We start from the raw sequence: 20,690 nt of genomic DNA on the forward strand, positions 1-20,690 counted from the left end.
ACCTGACTCCAAATTCATTCAGGAAAAGCAAAAGTTGAATGTACATGAGAGCTTTTAGGAGGTGGAAGAGTTAAAGAGTTCATACATATCAAAGGATGGAAATTGCTGAAAAAATGCATAGTATAAGGGGGATGTTAAGCAAAGTAGATTGATGAAATTCCGCATATACAATTTTTCCTTATCAAAAGATGGTTTCATTTACACTTTAAGGCAGTACAAGACCCCATGAGTTCATTCCTTTCCCCTTGCTCTTCTAAGCTACCTTGTCTGCCGTCACTTCTTTCCATGCCTCTTTCCAGCCTTTCTCCACAGCTGCCCTTTCTCTAAACAACAGCAGACTGACATCCAGGTGGAATCGAGGCCTTTCAGATCATTTTTCATCAACATGAGGATTTGCATGGTTACGGCAGGACCCCAAGTGGCATGTGCTTTAAATGGTGTGAGAGAGATGTGCTAGAGAGATTTACGTGATGTGTTAATTATTTTTTTTTCCTAGTTGGTATCTTCTTGGATTTGAGTGAGGTGTGTATACTTACTTCAAACAGATTTATATACTTGCACGTACGGCTTACTCACTACTGGAAGAAGGAAAACATTTTTTCAGCATTTGAGAACAACTAAATAAACAAACAAAACCATTTATTTCTGAGCATAACAATCAGTCTTTTAGCTACACACAAACACAGAGCCAAGAGATCTTTCTAGCACTCATAAACAGCTTGTTAGAACGTGCAACTTCAGGACAACATCACTGTTCCTGTCTTTTTCTCCAAATAGAGGACAGTAGTGGATGTGACCTGCACGCACGACTGCTGATTTATGCTGTGCTGACTCGGAGGAACTACACTGCCAGCAAGACAATTTCTCATGATTACAGTGTTTACAAGTCTCACTGAGTCCAGAAGTCCTTGTTTTGAATACAAGAAGAAAAACTGTGAACGTCTCAGACACAAGACATAGTGCATGTACCGCATGCTCTAGCTAAATGTCTCCCTTATGTAAAAGATAGATGACACATACTCTAATTAAGGGTTAGTCAGGGAGTATAATGACCAGAGGCCAAACACAAGAGATGATAATCTTGATTACAGGTTGGTCACACTGATCAAAGTAATATATTGGCTCTATATTCCTAGAAACAACTTTGTGAACTTTTGATTAGAAGATTACTGTGTCCAAAATTCCTTCTCCATTATTTGAGACTTTTTCTTCCCTTTAAGCAGCCCACATAATTTAGCCGTTTGCTTCTTATTCACCTGCTTTTACTGGAGCTAAGCACTGATGAAGCAGAACGAAATGTTTCGAAGCACAGATTAAATTTGACCTACCAAACTCAACAAGGGCTCCAGCCTCTGTGGCCTGTTTTCCCTCACTTTCCTCTGCACCTCCACCCCAGGCTGCACCCTGTGCCCTTTAATGTGCAGTTTCAGAAATTCCCTTCCACCCAAGGGCCGCCCCAGGCTCTTTCCTTCATTTCCTTCTTTCCTTCACAAGCACCATTTCAGCCTGTTTTGCCTTGCCCTGCTGAACTTTCTTGCCAAGGGGAGCCAGAACTGCCCATTCCTCAGCTTCTCCTGTCACGCCAGGTGTTTCTGGCGCTCCTGGCCTGCCTCCTGGCCCCTTCCAGGTGTTAGCTGCACTCACTTCTTGCCTCAAACCAAGCACCTCCATGCTTCCTGCCTACCCACACACTCTCCTCCAGAGCCCTATTGGGCTGACCCAGGCCACCTCTTTCTTCCCATTTCCCCACTCTGTAGCAGTTCTCCTTAGATCTCCAAGCACTGTCACATCCTCCACAGTGTGCAAACATACTCCACTGACCCTTCTTCCCAGAGCATAGAGCTCCGGCACGGTCACTGCTCAGCTAGCTCTGCTTGGGTTCCCCCTCCTTCTCCCATGTCTCTCAAGAAGCATTTCAGCTCCCTGCAAAAACCCTAAAGCCACCTTTTGCTCAGCTCTGACTGCTTCAGCACCTTCAGTTTCTCTTCCCCACTACCTGCAGTGACCTGGTTCCACATATGCTTTAACTTCCTCCTGGCCCCTTGCTTAAGCCTTTGCAACCCAAGTCTTCTTCACAGCCATCAGTTCCTGCACCCTGCCAGTGCTCTGTGCTTGCCACCCTTACCTGCCACCTTCACTCCCCCAGCAGCTCAGACAGCCATACCTTCCCTTTCCATTTTCAGCCACGCTTCAACACACTGGATCCAGTGGGACCACAAGCCTTTTTATTCCTCTCCTTCAGACAAAACATACTTCCCTGCATCACCTCCAATGAGTTCTGCGAGGCCCCAGAGGTCTCCTCACCCCTCTACAGCATCCCCTCATTGAGAGAACCTCCTGCCTCCATGGCAGTCTCTGCACAGCCGCTAGCTGCCCTCCCTGCATCAGGAGGAAGAAGCAACCAGCTGTTTGGGCACTGAGTTCTGACCCTCAGGCAAGGAATGGCCTTCAGTTATCCTGGGGAATACTCTGAGTTCCTTCCTCTGGAAGCAAGCCTGAATAGATATTAAAAGAACAACATCACCTTAACAACAGCCACTCCCCCACAGACCTTGTTTTAAAGGTTAGGGAGAGAGAACCAGCAAAAAGGAGCCCTGTTATTAGGTTATTTTACTGGGATGGTGTGATCTACCCATCCTCTTATCATTATGGATATCAGATGTGAAAGGATGCTTAGAGAATGAGTACTTAATCTAAAAGAACGGACAGGTAGTTATCAATATTTATTTAGAAGCTAAAGATAAAGTGCAGTGCAATAGTTCCCCCTACTGACAGCATAAAATTAAATGGCTAATAAATGTTACTTATTGGGTGCTCTTCAAACTGCTAATTCAGTGTCCCAGCGTCGCTGCTACCTGAGCCTACTGGTACACAGCAAACCACCTGAAAATCAGCTGCTCTGGCAATGATTTGCCTAATGGAAAAGAATCAAATCCAAAAAAACTCTAGCAGATCCTCAAGGTCACTCAAAAGGGCAGTATGCAGTCCCACAGAAAAAAAGGATTACTGAACTTGTGTGCTCTGAATAAACCCGTGGGATATCCGCCAGCAAAAAAAAATAAGACAGGAACATGGGTGAAATGCGGCTGTATCTCCTCCTGTGAGTGCCAGAGTCTTAAGGACACACAGCAGGCCTGAGCAGGATCTTGCCAAAATTCATCTGAGTTTAGGTCTGACCTTTGCAGACAAAGAGGGAGCACGACTTACAAACTCATCCGCAGCCCCTGACAAAGGGCACTGAAAACATTCTTTCTGCTTTAGTGTTGCCTCTTTGTTCTAATGACAGCCAAGTCAAATCAGACCCAAGAACAGCCACTCACATGAGCCAAAATGTAGTTGGGTACGACATGTGCATCTGGCCGTTGGTGGCAGCAGCAGCTGGCTCTGCATCCATAGCTTCCATTTCTGCTGTGGAAAACTAACATGACTTTGTACACTGGTTATTTTACAAGAACAAAAGGCTGAAGAAAATCCTGCAGGACATTACAGCCTGACCTCACTTGTAAAACATAACGAGCAAATATGCAGCAGTACAGCATAAAAGAATAACAGATAAATACAGAGGTTACTGAGGCATGCACTAGAAGACTTGATTCAATAAGTGGGGATTTTGCAGAGATCTCTTATGATCCTGGCTCTCACATTACAAATGCACCTGAAAAAAAAATGCTAAATGCTTTTAAAGTAAATGTCAAATCTTATTTCAAGCACACAGACAGTGAAGATGACATCCACCAGCAGATCTAGAAGTTAGCTATGTATCAGAGATTCTCACATCACTTTCAATTCTCTCTCTGTGCTGTCTGGAAAATGTAATTACACATCGCTAGTGACAAGCACCTTCATTTTAACCACACTCCTGCACCTGGCTCTCTCACTTCAGTAAGGCTTCCTATTGCTCCCAGCACAGAATGCTGAACCACTCCGTCAGCTCACGGGCAGCATGCGAGCACACCTTCCCTTTGCTGTTCCTACAGCCTGGCACAGAGAAGCCCTGCGTATGACTGGGGGTTTGGGTAATGCACAATATAACCCACAAAACCTTAATTGCTCGAAAGGATCCCATTTAGTGTGGGTTGCAGCTGCTTGGTCAGGTGGATGTGAAACTATGACAATGTAGCATTTTCCATTTACTTTGGCTTTAGCAGTATTGCAGCCACTGCTACGCTGATCCTCTTCCGGTAAATGAACTTCTTTTGGGGAAAAAAGTACCTGGAGCATTCCCGCTGTCATAGCCTTTATGATGATAAGGAAAGATGTTGGACTGCTAACTCTCTGGGGCAAGGACTGAGACTTTTATCTCAGAGAGGAGCTCCTGCATCTCAGGCACTGCCTGAAACAAAACACCCGTAGCTGCTGCAGGAAGTCACAGCGTGTGGTGTGGTTATGTTCTGCTGTTGAGCTGCTCTCGGGACAGCCCCGAGCCCTTCAACTAGAGTGGGTCACAAAAGGCAGCGAGCAGGGTCCACGTGCAGGAGAGGCACTGGCCCTGTGCCTCCCTGGAGAGGGGGAGAAGCCCTTTGCACAGGCCACAGCGCCACATTATAAGCTGAAGAATTGATTGATGTTTCGGGGTACGTTTTGATAAACAACCTCCTTCTGGCCATTTCTTATCTAAGAGCCAACATTTTACCTTTCTCCGCTATCTGCTCTGAATGCACCTCATCACCAAAACCAAAGCAATAAGGCAGCCACTGAGAGTTGTGCTACTCATGATGTTTTTAAACTGTGACACGGCCCCATTCCACTCCCCCGGGGCGGTTGAGGGCACAGCTGACGCACAGGAAAAGCCACCGGGACAGAGCTGGGGCAACATAAAGCGTGGGGCAGACGGCAGCCACGCCTGGGGACACCGCCAACAGCTCAGGGGCCATTTGCACAGGCAAGTTGGGGGGCTCTTTCTGTCTGTCCGTCTGCCTGTTCATCTGTCCATCCATCTGGAGCCTTCAGGGTGCCTTGAGAGTGGGGGGGGAGCGTCTTACCTAGACTTGGGGGCCTCATGGCCCTGGAGCTCCCCACTGCTCCTGCACCACTGGGCCGCTCTGTCGGGGGAGGTTTCTCTGCCAGAGGGGACTGTAGGGAATGTTGTAGGAGTAGCACAGGTCGTAACTGTAGACAAAACCAAAAGCATCTGAATGAGCACGTCACAACGTGACAAGTGAGACACTTGCACTGTCAGTATTTCATTTGCTATAGCTTGATGCTAATTTTTAAACGCGGTACATTTCTGCAAGAAGCTTTCAGGGGAGATCCAATATAAATTACAGGAATCCTGAGCTTTTAAACTTTTAGCACAACTCCCAGGAAAAGGAAAACCTGCAGCAGGATGCACTGCATTGAACGTGTTTCCAGAACCCTGGGTACAGACTAGACCTGCCCTTTGCAAGGGCAGGTTAGAAGTCCAAAGAGGTTGCAGCATCATTTTTATATTTTTTTTAAATTTGTATAAAAGTGCAAAGTTTTTAAGACTTGGTGGGTATCACAACCACCACAGTTTGCCAGAAGCTGCAATAAAATTTCTCTCTGAAAGCAAGCAGGCTTACAAATCTTATTTTCTCAACATGAGGTATTATTACATTATGATTTGGTTTTTGTAGGTATCTCAAGAAATAAGGCCTGTGATTTCTTTGTAATTACCAGCATAGCAATAGAGATAGGAAAATGTTCCTATATATTGCTCCAAAAACATATATTCCGTCCTTTGAAATGTTGACATTATGGAACTATGATTCAGAGTTGGAAATGGAAAAGCTTTTTATAAAAAGGTCAGCTTTTTATAAAAACGCCAATTTTACAAAAACGCCAAGATGAAACCTCATCTTTTTAATTTTCAAGGAAAAATGTCCCTCCTGCAGTGCAATCTTTAATCCACGGCACTGTATTGTACATAGTTTGTTAGTGTGAGCAAGGCGATGAGGAGCAGACAACCCCTGGTAAAGGACAAGGCCGTGGGCAGAGCTCACAGGAGGACCAAGGTGGAAGGCCCCAGGGTGCCCCTTGTCTACTTATCCATAACGGCCTGTTCCCAAACTACTGCTGGCTTTTTCTGCAGATGACACAGCTAGAATCACAACCCAGCAAAGTCTGCATTGAGGCAATGTTTATCTCTCAGTGCAATACAGAAGTATGTCAGTTGTTCTCAGTGCATCCTTCAGTGCAACACAGGAGATGTGATAATGCTGGAAAGACGTGGAAGTGTAGGTAGGAGCAGTGACACAATCCAATGGGACCCTTCAGAGCAACCTTCAGGCTTCTTTAGTATAGCGTGGGGCTAAAGCAGAAAATCAATTTCTGCTTTTTTTTGTAATGTGAGCTTATTCTACTTCAGCTTTTGAATATGCTTTTCTGTACCAAAAAAAAAAAAAAAAATCACAATGGAAATGTTTTCATGAGTGGGATTAAAGATGATGTGATGCAACCTTAGAGTACAGATGTCAGAAAGATCAGCTTTGCCCAAGTAGGAAAGGAGTCACTGAGGTACCTGCTTTGAGAGTCCACTCACCCAAAGCAATCTCTTCAGTCCTCGAAAGCAGTGGCTATTTAAACACAACTCAACCCACCTAAAGTCTGTAACTCTCAGTAGAGAGTCCAAAGTTAATTGGGGTGGATAGCCAAGCCAAGAATTTCAGAGCCTGTGACTGGGTGACCCCACTGTTGCTTGCCTTTTGGTTTTCGTATGGCTATACCCTTCCCAAGTTCTTTTTTCTTTTTCTTTTTTCAACACCAAATCTCAGAATTCTATGCCAAGTAAAAATGGAAAAGATATACTGGATTAATAATTAACATTCTGAAGTAAGCAGTCCTCTCCAAACAGAAGACATGGGGCTCTAGCAACAGCACAACAACATAAAATGGCATGAATTCATTGTTACAAGCAAATTCTTTGCTTTTACTACTTTTTCATAAGAACAGCTGGATTTGAAGTATACAATCCTGAACTATTTCTCCAGGAAGAGATGCAGCACAAATTTCCCCACTTCTTAATCATCTGAACATATGCATTAAGGAAGAAAGCTGGCAGAGGTGCAAGAGCTAAAACATCTAGTTGTCTTACTTGCTTTTCTCCCTCTTCCTTTTAACTGACCAACTTCAGTCGAGAAACATTCATTTTCGAAGACAGAGACTAGCCAGGAATATTAAAATACATAATTAAAAAAAAAACCAAAAAACTATGATGAAAATAAATGTTTTGTTCACTTTATATTACTAATACATTGCTATTTTCAATGCAACTAAGTTTAATTATTTCTTTTGCAGCATGTCCCAATGGAGTCAAGTTCAACAACTGGAAATAAAGTTTTTAGAGCAAGTTGACCAGTTCTATGATGATAACTTTCCCATGGAAATCCGGCATCTGCTGGCACAATGGATAGAAAGCCAAGATTGGTAAGGAAAACATTTGCTCCCTCTCTTAATATTTCCCATCATGAGCAGATTTTATCTTATCTGTCAGATTTTAGGGTACTCATTTGTGAACCATGCAGGCATCTACATTCCAAGTATTCTGCTGTTCATGGATTTATCTTGTTGAGTTAGCATTACACTTCATCTATTTAAGAGATTCAGTATCAGTAAATTCCTGTTAAAACTGCAACGTTATTTTCAACTTCTTAAATAACAGTTTCCTTTGAACCTATTTTGTATACAATGGTCACGCTTACACCAACAGAATCAATAAATTACTGTGCTTTTTTCCTAAGAAACTACCACACATTACGTGAAACACAAAGGAGTATTGTTGAAAATTGCAATTGCATGTTTTGAAATAATGATTTTAATGAAAAGCAACAAATATAAAGTTAAATATAAATATAATATTCAATTATAACATTTCTAGCTTGGATACTTTTTCTTAGAGCACAGATTTCTATTCCTTATAACTTCGAATTTAAGGAACATCTGAAGGGGAGTTCTTATTTGAACTTAATCCTAAGCAAAATCTGATTAAAATGATCTAAGAACAAAAAGATGTGGTACTGCAGGGCATGGTTTAGTAGGAAATATTGGTGACAGGTGGATGGTTGGACTGCATGATCTTGGAGACCTTTTCCAACCTTGGTAGTTCCATGATTCTGTGAAAAAAATGGCACTAGATTTTTCACAGAAAAACATAATGCAAGTCAGTTTTCAATGGAAATGTTACCCCTTTACCTCCTGTAGCACAGAATTATTCCTTTTATCCAAATCACATTTAAAGCTGGACATAGAGTTCTACGGAACAAGCCAGCAATTTGCGGGAATTGGTATCTAGAAGGTAAATTTATACAGAAATTTAGATCAAATTCAATCAATAGTTATCTCAAGAAAATTCAGAACTAAGTACCAAAAAATGTTTATACTAATAGCAGCAGGAAAAGATGTCTCAATTTGGGAAGCTAAATCCACAAGTCTGGGAGAACTATTGAAAAAAAAAAAATCAACTAATTAATATGACAATTTTCCTTGAAGGTTATAGCATGCAGTGGGGCTGTGGAAACATGGGAATCATTAAAATCTCCTTTTTGCCAGATTTAGCAGGTATATCTCAAACATGTATCCACCATTTAGGGAACAAGGAGAGAGTAACCTTAGGACAAGGAGGCCATCCAGTCCAAAGACTACCTTCCTCTATCCTGCTCACTAGTGTTACTGCCCTTCATGTAACAAGCTGTTCCATAAATAGCAGAACTAGTAAAGCCTGTTTCCGTGTTATTTGCATTCTTTGTCCCCTACATACCCTTCACCAGTAGCTTCAGAGTCTTCTCGTATCCCCATATAGTTTGGCTGGGCAAAGGCTCATCTGGTGCCTGGTGTGAAGATATATATCTGCTGACTGGCCATCTGGCTGTTGCCTCCTGGAGCAAGTTATTACTGCCATTTTCCTCAGTGGAGGCACTAATTTGGATTCCTCTCCTCTACCAACCTGCCAGTTTTCTGGGAAATTTGTACAGATACAGTATTTTTTGGACTTTGAGCCCACTGTCAACTTTGGCTGAAAGCGGGCAGCAACTTGAGAAACTATGTCTGTGTGACTGACAGAGAGAGAAAGACTCTGGCTCACACTGTGCTCAAGCCTCATTTCCTTCAGGGAGTGGGCTAAACGTGTTTAAATATTCACAGAAACTGAGACTGGAAATCTCTGTCTCCACTCTGGATGAGGCCATAGTGTGGTGAATATAAATTCAGGGATCATAAAATCAATTATTTACATAGCTCTACATGATACATTTAAATCGAGCTTCTTACTGCCTTTATTTCTCAATGGATTGTAAATTTCTGTACAGATAGTTTGGCACTTAGGACATTTTAAAAATGTTTCTCGTTCATCTGTTCTCAAGGGAGGCTGCATCCAACAACGAAGCAATGGCAACCATCCTTTTACAGAACCTCCTGATACAAGTGGATGAACAGCTAGACCGGGTTTCACAAGAGAAGAACCTTCTCTTGATACACAACCTGAAAAGAATCAGAAAGCTGCTTCAGGTATGTTGTTCCTCCAGATAACCAGTTGCACACTCTGCCTGGCTTCTAAGGGCAACGCCTGACCTCTGCTAACACAGCTTGTTCCTGTGCACAGCTCAGAGCTTTCCCTATTCCCTTTTCCAGGCAGCTATGGGAAGAACAAGCCTCCAATAAGAGGCTATCAGTAACCATGTGGAAAAATAATCCACATTTTTAGTTCACGTCACTGAGATACAACGATGTTGTGACCTCTTGGCTCAGCGCATACCTCACTCAGCTCTTAAAAACAGGTTGATACAGTGCTTATAGATGTCAATGTTTGTTACAAGTGTGATTAACAACTTTCCAGACACACACACACGTTTAAATACGATTAGCTGTGACAGTCTTTGGGAAAACATCATGTATTTTGGCCTTAGCAAAACAGCACCCTGAAAAAGGAACCGCATTTGCTATTTTGTTCTTAGCTGTGATTACTTGTTACGAATTGCTTAAAGGATTTTCCTTTAGGCTTCTGAAAAAGTGATATTTACTTTGATTGGTTGAACGTTCCTCTAGTAATTGTTTATTTAAGGCAAGAATTCTCAGAGTTCCACTTCATTAGTCATCTACTTCCTGACATCTATTTGTCTTCTGCATAAAATAGATACACATCTGAGTTGAACAAAAGTTTGGGGATTTTTCTCTCCTTTCGTGGTGTTTTCCATAAGTACTTTAGTGAAAACTGTATCATTTACAAAATCATTTTCTTAATTTTATATGAAATTCATTGATCTGGAACATCTTCATACTACCGTGTCAATTATTTTGGTACCACTGTGGCTGCATGTCTTTCTATTCTATGTCTGTAATGGTGGCCCCCTTAAAAAAGCAACGCCGCTATCACTTTTCCTTCCAGTGTTATGCAAGAAGTTATGCATATAATTTTAAATCAAAGCTCTTTTATTGCTTTTTTTTGTTTGTTTTATGGTTTGAGTAGCAGCACTAACCCTCATTTCAGCACAGCTCAAACAACTTAACTGCTTTTGTAATGGAGAACTGAAAGGTCATTGCTGTGATCTCCTTCATGGTCACTTGGACACTTTGCCACAGTACGGTTGAGCCAGAGCTCCACCACTTTAGGTGTTTCCTCACAGAAGCATATATGTACAAAGAGCACTGAAAAAAGCAGTTGTATTCCTAGCTCAACAGGCTGTACATTTCTGACTCCTCCTTCACAACATGCATATGCACATGGATTGTATGTATGTACTTCCAGGCTCTACCAAAGTAAAGAATCTCACTGCTCCTTCTTTTCCTCGCGCCATTTATTTTACTCTAAACTTGAGTTGGCTAACTTGAGTTGGTCACTTTGTGTCCTCTGTGAAATTCAGGACACTGAGATGACACATCAGCCTAGAGTGCATACACAGTAGTTGACCTGGCAGCTGGTGTGAACACGGCCAGAGTGAAACCCAAGTCCTGCAGGCCCTGACTTAACAAGCTTCCTCAAGCAGTGAGTTCTCTGCTCCGCAAAGGTTTGCAGGTTGACAGCCTAAAGCAACACAGAACTCCTGAGGGAACACCAGAGATGCTGGAATTGCACTGCTTATTGAAAAGGACTTTCACCTTGGGGTCTGCAGTAAAATATTTCCAATAGAACCAAAAACACAACAGCTCCATTACTAATAAGCTGACCTTTCTCTGTTCTAGCAAGACAACAAATAACGTCTATTCAGATTAAAAGCCACTCATTCAGTTTCAAAATACACATGCAAACCACCAGACACCAAACAGCACACTTTCACTATTAGAGCTTTTCCTGGTTTCTTATAACCTTTAACTCTATAATTCACAGCCTTATTATTATTTCCAAAACAATTTCTGTAGCTTGGAGTAGAACAAGGCTCTTACTGAATCTGTATCACATGTATTCTGTACAGTTGTTTAAAACATTACATTCTGATTTCTAAAACATAAATGATAATTGTTTCCTCAGCCCAAGTATGCAGTGTGTGTTCTTTGTAGGTGCACCTGATTTTTTTGAATGTATCTGAGGAGTTTGGAGGTATTTGGCTCCCCACCCAAAGCTGGTGCACTCGCAGATACAAAACTCTCATAATTTGAGCTGGCTTGTGACTGCTTCATGAGATAATACCAGCAAAGGTGACTGAAGCGTATAGTGCATTGCCATAAATCCTTTTGTCCTGAAATGCTAGTGAGAGAAAGGGCATGCTGCAAAACTAGAGACTGTTCACTAGCTTTGACTGGCTCCCTAAATTAATAGTGGAAGCTACATTGGTAAACATCTTTTCATTCCTGGTGACTCTATGAACAGTCTTGGTTTGGTTTTCTCTGAAGGTTAGTTACACCACGATCCCACCTTTCTGTTTGCTCTCTAGAACAAGCACTTCTTTGAAATTTCACAGTTCACTCCTCTTCCTTCCCTCCTCTATACCACACACAGACATGCAGACACTTGTAGACACACAAAAATGTTCAACCTCAATATGTGACCTGAATGCATTGTTTGTTTACTATTTTGAGCCAATTATATATGGCTTGTCAAGCCAGATAATGCTGGAAACTAGCACACGGAACACAAAGCTGAGCTGTGGTATAGGTCACTAAATACTACAGCGACAACAATAAAATAATTATAAATACAGGACACTCATAGCACAGTCTGCAAATCTGGACAAAAGACAAAGTGTAGGACTACTGCTTAATTAGTCATACAATTAAGTCATTTGTGATGGCCAGCCTTAGAAGAGGAAGCAATAGCCACTTGACAAATGGCTTGTGCAGCTGCTTCCCAGGCAGCACAGGCTCAAGATTCCTCATGCTGTTATGCCTACTAGTTTCCAATAGCACAGCCGAGCACTCTCTGTTTGAAAGCTTCCACTCTGATTCCTTTCTATTATCAGGAAGAGAAAAAGTTCTGTGCTCCACCTGAAATATCTGTATGCAGACATCTTCATTATTCCATGGGATTAAGGAAGGAAGTAGGGAAAAGAGAGAGACCTTGCCTGCCTGATATTTGCAATATAAATCTATTATCAATCTCAGGAGCTGCAAAATGCAAAGACCAGAACTGTCAGCAGAAAGACAGCCTAGCACCCTTGTTTTTAGGTCACCGAGACCACCCCTATTTTTCTACCACCACAGAAATAATAATGGAGCATGACATTTCTGCTCAGACTGCTGAAATTTCCAGAATTACCTTGATGTAAAAAGAAATGTTGACCAGGAAATGTACAATGTGAAAAAGTTGTAAGTACTTCAAGGCAACTTAGCTAAGCTGTTAACTCTCAGTAATTTGCTTCTCTATCCATTTCTTGCTCTTTCAAAATGGTACATCTTGACATTAAACTGGTAAAAATGCACGTATTTTACTAAAAAGGATCAGTGCTTTAGGTTAAAATCCCTTGTATTCTTATATTGCTATTACTCCTCTAGCCAGTAAATTGGATTCATTTTTACAGCAGATTGGCCTTTTGTTGCGACGCTTTTCAGTGGATGACAGCAGAGCACAGCTGCTTGCTAAGGTTAAATTCTATGTCCCTCCTCCTACAAAAGTCCTGCTCCTGTGAGCAGCAGCTCTATAAAGGGATGAGGAGAGCATATGTTTGGACGGAGGAAGCTCTGCCTATGACTCTTTCTCCTGTTTAAAGCCTAGATGAAGAAAAGCAAAGCAGATTAGTCACAAGGACGTGGTTTGTGCTGTTGCTATGACAGCAGAATGTAAAGGGCAGATGTTAAGCTCCAAAGAGCTGCCTATCACTTCTAGAACAAAATTTAAAATGCAACAGTCTGCAAGACCTTAGCCCATAAACAATTATATCCTGGCTTGCTGAAGAATTTCTTGTAAATAACTGTGCCTGTCCCTGAAGCGAGCTTCTTCAAAACATGCAAATAGATTTGGTGCACAATAGAGACTGGCAAAATTACTTGTTTAGGACAGAAGCTGCCCACATTCCTCCCTCACAGGCTAAAATCCTTGATTGGTAAGAGCAGCGTGGCTGCAGGGATCCTGCAAGGCTGCAAGTAGACTGAGGATCTAAGACAGACATGGCTCTGCCCATGCCCCACCTGCCCTTGTAGGAACAGTCTCCAAGCTATCTAGAGGTTTTGCATCTTAGATATCCTTGTGCCCTTGCTTCTTCCTTACCAGAGCTGGAAATTTGGCTTGGCTTGGCTGCCTGAGCCATGCCTGAGGTACCAGAAACTTCGCCAGCAGTGTGTTCAGGCGGCCAAGAAAGCCAATGGCATCCTGGTTTGTATCAGAAGTAGTGTAGTCATTAGGAAAAGGGATGCAATTGCCCCTCTGTGCTCAGCTCTGGTAAGGCAGCACCTTGAGTTCTTTGTTCAGTTTTGGGCCCCTCAATACAATAAAGACATGGAAGCCCTGGAATGCATTCAGAGAAGGGCAAGGAAGTTGGTGAGGGATTCAGAGCACAAGCCTTATGAAGAACAGCTGAGGGAGCTGGGATTATTCAGTCTGGACAAGAGAAGGCTCAAGGGAGACCTTATCACTCTCTACAACTGCCTGAAAGGAGGTTGTGGTGAGGTGGAGGTCAGCCTCTCTCCAAAATAACAGTGATAGTATGAGAGGGAATGGCCTCAAGTGGTGCCAGGGGAGGTTCAGGTTGGCTATTAGGAAAAATTTCTCCTCAGAAAGAGTGGTCAGGCACTGGAACAACCTGCCCACAGAGATGGTGGATGCACCATCCCTGGAGGTTTTCAAGAACCGTGTAGATGTGGCACTGAGGGACATGGTTCAGTGGCCACTGTGGTGATGGGTTGATGGTAGGACTGGATGACCTTAGTGATCTTCTCCAACCTTAATGACTCTATAATTCAGAAACAGAGATGGGCTGTGCAGTGCAATGGGCATATGACAACAACACCAGGAAAAAGCAGGAATTCCCAGCATCATCCCACTCATAATCACAGCTCATCTTTATGCTCTAGTCTCATGATAACTCTTGAAAGCAATCCCTTCTCACTAACAGCAACATACATCTGTGTCACAAAATTGTTTATGATATTCAGGGGAAAATCGGATTATATAAATCTCTTATAAAAGTGAAATAACTGATTTCAGGGACAGGAAGAATAGCTACTTCTCTCATTTACCACTGAAGCCTGAGTTAATGAGGGTATGTTGTGCTCTGGGGAACATTTTGCCATAAAAGATGTATATTCATGACATTTATCTAACAGCCACAGCAGATTCTCAGGTGTCTGTGATCTGCACATGCTCACCAGCCCTGCTAGAGCCTGAGATGAGGTGAAGGCAGGCAGAAGGCAACCTGCCTAGGTAACCACAACTGTGTGCACACCTTGAGCAGCCTGGGGAATCCTTGCAAAGAGAGAAATCAAGGATTCACCAGATCTGCTGATTCACACCAATTGTACCAACATGAGCTGTTGGAAACAGATTTCAACTGTGGAGCTGGGAAAAATAGTTTGGTTATTCCATCTACACAGCACTACATTTTTATGAAATTATCTGCAACAGTATCTTAATCTACCTCCTGTCCTCTTAACCACAGCATGTTAACATTATGGCATTTCATTTTATATTAAACTTACCCTAATTCTAAGTAGCACAAACAGCATCTTGCTTTCCACCCTGTTAAAACAGGGATGTGGTAGCATGTTCTTGCTTCTGCTTCAGTTTCTCAGTCATACTGCATGGCTTGTTTCTATCTGCAATGAGAATCAAACATCTTTGAGCATCTTCAGATGCAAACTCAGTATGGAGATGTTTATTTCAGTTCAGGTAACTGTTAACATAAGTTTCTATATCAGAAAGGAGAAGGATGAGGAATCCTAACATTATTTGTTTTGGACCATCAAAGAAAACTAACCAAAAAAAAAAAAAGAAAAAAGAAAAAAAGAAAAGCATTTGATCCGAGATAGGATATTCCAATTAGTACTTAACAAATATTTCTAATAATCACTATACTGAGAAACAGTTGCAAAGAATGGAAACGTAGCCATTGATGTTTAGGTTGCAATTTCCTGTTAAAGCTAAAAATGGGGTGAGAATGGAACATAGAGAAAGTTCATAATGTACCACAGGAAAAAAAAAACAACAAACCCAACATGTAAAATATTATCTACATGTGTTTAGTGCTCATGCAACCTGATACATCAACAAAGCAATGAATTTTATCTAATACCATCCCAACTGGCTTTTCACATTGCCGTCTTGCCATCAGCATGTTTTCAAGCTTAATCATTAAAGCTGTTTACAAAATAATTTGGCGTGCAAGTGGGGAACCTTGAACACAATCTGCAGACCGAATGCTAACCAGCCAACCCTCTGCCATCACTGATTGCAGGCTAGCAGCTGCATGGCAGCTAATGAGGATTTTTTAACAAAGGATTCCAATGCATGGCTGCAAAAAGGTTATTCCTAGAAGTAAAATGTTTCGGAGTTACTCGTCCTTATTTCAGGAATGCCACTGTTATAACTTACAAACATTTCAGTTTGTTTTCGTAGAATGAATAAGAGTTGGCTTATGTACAGATGCTTTAAAATCAAGAAAATAAACGAAGCCTTTTGCACTCCTTGCTTGCTCCAAGGGCCCAGCTGCAGACAGAGATCTGCCTGGGAGGTTAGCTAATGGGGCTCTGGGCTTTGTGTCCAAATGACAGGAAAAAAACAAAAATCAGATGTCCTCCGCTATTTGCCCTCTTTTGCAGGGAAAATGGTGTGAAATGTGGTTTGAAACACATCTCATTTGACTAAGAAGCATTGCTACGTTATTCATTCCCTGGGGCAGCACAGTTGCACTGTGTGATGATGACATCTACAACAGTGCATTTTCTGCAGCTGTATCTCACCCACTACCTGCTGACAAGCCTACTGCTCCTATAGACCACCCCTGGGCTCTTTTTTTTGTGTTGAGAGGAACCCAGTGGAGTTTAGGGGCAAACCAGAGTATGGAATAAAAGACCTCTGCCTTCACAGCTTATCCCAGCTCTGTTCTGGTGGCATGTGCTCCCAAGAATGTTTATGCTCTTCTGGAAGTTATGTACTATATTATATGAGTAAAGCAGAAACACAGCACTGCAGAGTTACGATTTAGGGCTTCCCACATTCAGAGGAGTTGTCTAAAAGATTGAGTCTGCCTTTAAGATTCTCCTAGGTATTTTGAAAGCGGGAGGGGAAATCTAAATATAAGAATCGAAGAAGAGCAGTCACAGGTACTTCCTCTTAAAGACCTAAATAGAACAGAGCCATCTTTTTGGTAGAAAAAGAATTTCAGTAAGAACAGAACCTGCTGAGATGCAGGGTTTCAAAAAAACAAAAAAAAAAAAACCAAAAAAAAACCACCCAACCAAACGCTCTTCACCAAAGAAGAGAAAGAAGAGTCAGTCCTTGCAGTACACTGAGAGAAGTGTTCTGCCTGCCTGCACAAACAGGGACAATAAATCAAGGCAAAAATGACAATTATTTTGTTTTGTTTTCATTACACGGAAGATGAGATACTTGCTTATCTAGAGAGATGCTGAATATCCAGCTTGATAGAACAAGGGTGTCACAAGAAAGCAACGAGGAAGGCAACGTGTTCTTTCTTGACATTGTAATCCTGTTCCCTGCCTGTGTCCCAGCTCCCTTCCATCAAATATTCACTCAACATCAACACACCAGTAGTTGTCATAGTTAACAGTTCCATGCTGCCAATAAAGATTTTATTGCACACGCCTGAAAGGCATACAGTTGGGTTTTCCAAGCAGAACCAACATAAAATAGCTAGCGCTGATGGCTTTTACAGTAAAAAATGCATTTTGTCAGAATTAAAAAGCACTTAAAACCTACTCAAGCCATTTTAAGGCCACCTTGAAAAGCAGGTAAAAGTTGGGGTTTCTTAAAGGTTAAACACCATCCTCGTATGCTAGAGATAGTAAGCAACAGCCAAACCCTTCTAATCACATCACTGAAACACAGAAAACAGGATATTCTGTAGTGCATATAAGGAAGTTACTCATTTATAGATATGCATGGTATAGAGACCTTTGGCTGTCAATATCACTGAGGTTGGGAGTGATCCTATTTGTGATGGAGATACCCAGGGGAAATTACACAACATTGTTGGGGGAAATTATTAAATGTGGGGGTGGGGAAGCAGAGTAAGCAAGAGAGCCAGTCTCTGGTGTAGATTTCTTAATTCTTCCCAGGAAAAGCAGTACATTTCCAACAGTAAAATTGACAGCTCTTTGTACCAGCGCACGTACTTTGCAGTTCCATAAGAAGCATTTTGAAGTTTCTCCACGATCTTATAACTTAGGGAATCAGAGTCCTGCATTTCCCCAGCCACTCAGGAGGATCTGAAAACATCCCAGACAACTCAGGCTGTTTTAAAATTCGCCTAACATGTTTGAATGCTGCACACTGTAACATATCCATCTTTTGTGCAGAAATGCCTTTTTGGTTCTCTTCATAATTTGGTAAGATACTTTCCCAGCATATGCCTCTGAGGTGCAGACAGTGCACTGGGGGCAGTGGTAGGAGGGATTTCTCCCCAGAAAACGTCATCAGCATTCAGAGAAATGTTCTTCTGTTCAGAATGAAAGTTTTACTCCCTATTTGTTTAAATTTATCATCATGGTGGTACTCATTGAAAGTAAAATTCTCCAAATAAGACCAATTGTTGTTTGCTCTAAACCACAGCATAGAAGACCTCTCCAAAACAGAAATTTTCTTTTTCCTCTCTTCTAAGACCAATGGAATTGCTGCTATAGTAGCAGATATGAATAACATTTCCTTTTGAAACTTCAGATGAAAAGTGAACCACCATCTTCTCTTTGTTGGTATTCTTAAGAAGATGATTCTAAGTTTTCCCCTCTCTCTCTACATATATATGTATATATATGTATATGTATATATATATATATATATATATATATATGTATATATATGTATATATATATATGTATATATATATACACATATATAAGTACATTAATAAAACAGTCCTGCATAACTGCAGAATCAATATCCCTTATCCTTCCCAGCTGCCAATGCTTTTGTTGCACCAGCTCAAGCTTGCTTTCTTTGGTTAGCTTTTCTCTATTTCCCAACTTATACCACTTCTTCAATGATAAGAAATCATTTCCAAGTTGTCATTTGGAAGCCAAGTTCAACTTGAGCAAATCCCACTCAAAATCAAATCCCACTCTCAGTCAAAGACCAAATGGAAGTACAGAAGAGCAAAAGCTTACAGTGAACTGATAGTACTGGCTGGCAGAGTTTGAAGTGTAATTTTCTTTGAGAAATATAAAACATGGGGAGAAAAAAAAAAACAGTGATTATTTTGACATTCAAGGACATAGCTATTGTTACTTTTAGTAATTACAGACATTTAATACGTTGTAACCCTTAAGATATGTTATAATTTGTTTACTCATATCAATTTCTTATCTTTAAGTTACAAGCCATCTGCTAGAAGTACTGCAGAAGAGGTGGGGCACTGGAATAGGTTGCCCAGGGAGGTGATGGAGTCACCATCCTTGGAGATGTTGTACTGAGGGACATGGATTAGTGGGAGATATTGTGATAGGTGGATGGCTGGACTGGATGAACTTAGAGGCCTTTTCCAACCTTGGTGATCCTATGATTCTGTTCACATTGCACAAATACCACAGTTCTAGGTGAGCATGACAGACTGGCTGTGGCACACTGCTCTGCAGCTGCCCACAGCTTGCTGTGTGCTTTCATTTGTGTGCCTTTCTGGCCCATTGCCCTCCTTTGGTCACAAGCATGTGAATTCAGACCACAGTAGCTGCAGAGCATCATTCCAGCCTTCAGTTGGTGGCGGGTTACAGCCTTGACAGCTCTCTGTCTGTTTGCTCTGTGCCTGCTGGAAGAGCAAAACGAATCAAGCAGAATCGAACGAGTGCCAGGTAGTCCTGAGTAAAGAGAAACATTACAGGCCCAACTGATTACTAGGGCTGTCTGAGTTACAAAAGGGGAAAAAATAGTTAATTTCCACTTCAACTCCTGATTCAGATGGTTTTCCCTTACTGAAACAAAGAGAAAGAGAGAGAGAGAGAGCTTTTACATGTTTTGCATATGAACAGTGTCTAGAAATGTTAGGAAAGTCCCCGATACCTGGCATTCATCTGTGGGGGATTTTAAAACATCCCAATGTCAAGAGGCTTTAGAAAGCCTTTTCTGTGTAGGTGTGTCCTCCAGCTCCAAGAGATTTCTATTTCATTTTGATTTAGTTACAGGGTCTGTTTGAATCTTTCTTGTTACACAGCAACGACAAAAGAATCCTCAAGGTCTCCATGGGGGTTGTTTGGGCCAAAATTTCATTACTGATCTCTGCAGCCAGCTTTGATTTTTCAAGTTTCCCTCCTTATACTCAGAGCTTCAAATAGAATCTCAGGCTCAGCCTAGAGTAACACAGTTCTGTCATGCTCTTTGGAACTCCATACTGTAATCCAACACTGGTGTCCAGGCTTCTGCATCCAGAAGTTCCTCAGGAACCCAAAGACCTCCCTTGCAGGATTGTGTCTTTATATTAAAACACTTTCTAGGTGTTATCAAATTTTACCAAATTCTGTTAGACAGCAGTTAGCTGGAAATAAACACTTCTCACTTCAGTTAGTCTGCAGAGATACCACTGCATATTAAGCTCCTCATATATTAGCCATCTATGAGGAAGGCAGGACACTGTTTTACCAGCCAAAAAATAAGAGCAATACTTAGAAGTCATCAGACCAACAAATACATGCATCAGTGGATTTACACTAGTTACAGATTTCTCACCACAACTCTCATCCCAAGCCTTATTACAAAAACTGCTTTTTTCTCAAGTCAAGGTGCTAACAACGAGGCTTAGCAACGCAAGCTGCTGTAGCTGAAGCCAGCCAAATGCTCCTGACTAAGCATGTCCTCATCCTTAACAATCAACTCATGTTTTGCTGAGCAGTTTCAGCCCATTGAGGGGTAGAAAACCCCTCAGTGCCAACAGCTGCAGCTAATTAATTACCCAACTGGTTTTCTACCATCCTGAACTGCTTGTCCACAAACCAAAGCAGGCACAGCCCTCAGACTACTTTGGGTGTACATTGATGGCCACGTGGGACAAGTACTTTATTCATCCCTCTCCTGGGATGAATTAAAAACCCCAGAAACATCGCAAAGCTTACTTTCATTGCCAACAATGCCATGACAGTCAAAGCTGCCCTAGAAGGGAACACTTTGTACATCACTCATTCAGCTCTAAGAATCCTGTGTCTATCAC

General features: G+C 41.8%; 1 protein-coding gene across 1 annotated transcript in view; it reads left to right on the forward strand.

Annotated features, from left to right (window-relative positions):
- The first annotated feature begins 4,763 nt into the window (after positions 1–4,763).
- STAT4 (signal transducer and activator of transcription 4) overlaps positions 4,764–20,690 on the forward strand; it is a 37,674-nt gene continuing 21,747 nt past the window's right edge. The window contains exons 1-3 of the mRNA XM_048953464.1: positions 4,764–4,882; positions 7,258–7,386; positions 9,318–9,462. Of these exons, the coding sequence (XP_048809421.1) occupies positions 7,259–7,386; positions 9,318–9,462 (273 nt within the window). The 5' untranslated portion in view covers positions 4,764–4,882; position 7,258. The remainder of the gene's footprint in view (positions 4,883–7,257; positions 7,387–9,317; positions 9,463–20,690) is intronic.

This window comes from Lagopus muta, chromosome 8 (genome assembly GCF_023343835.1).
Source record: "Lagopus muta isolate bLagMut1 chromosome 8, bLagMut1 primary, whole genome shotgun sequence".
Taxonomy (NCBI): domain Eukaryota; kingdom Metazoa; phylum Chordata; class Aves; order Galliformes; family Phasianidae; genus Lagopus; species Lagopus muta.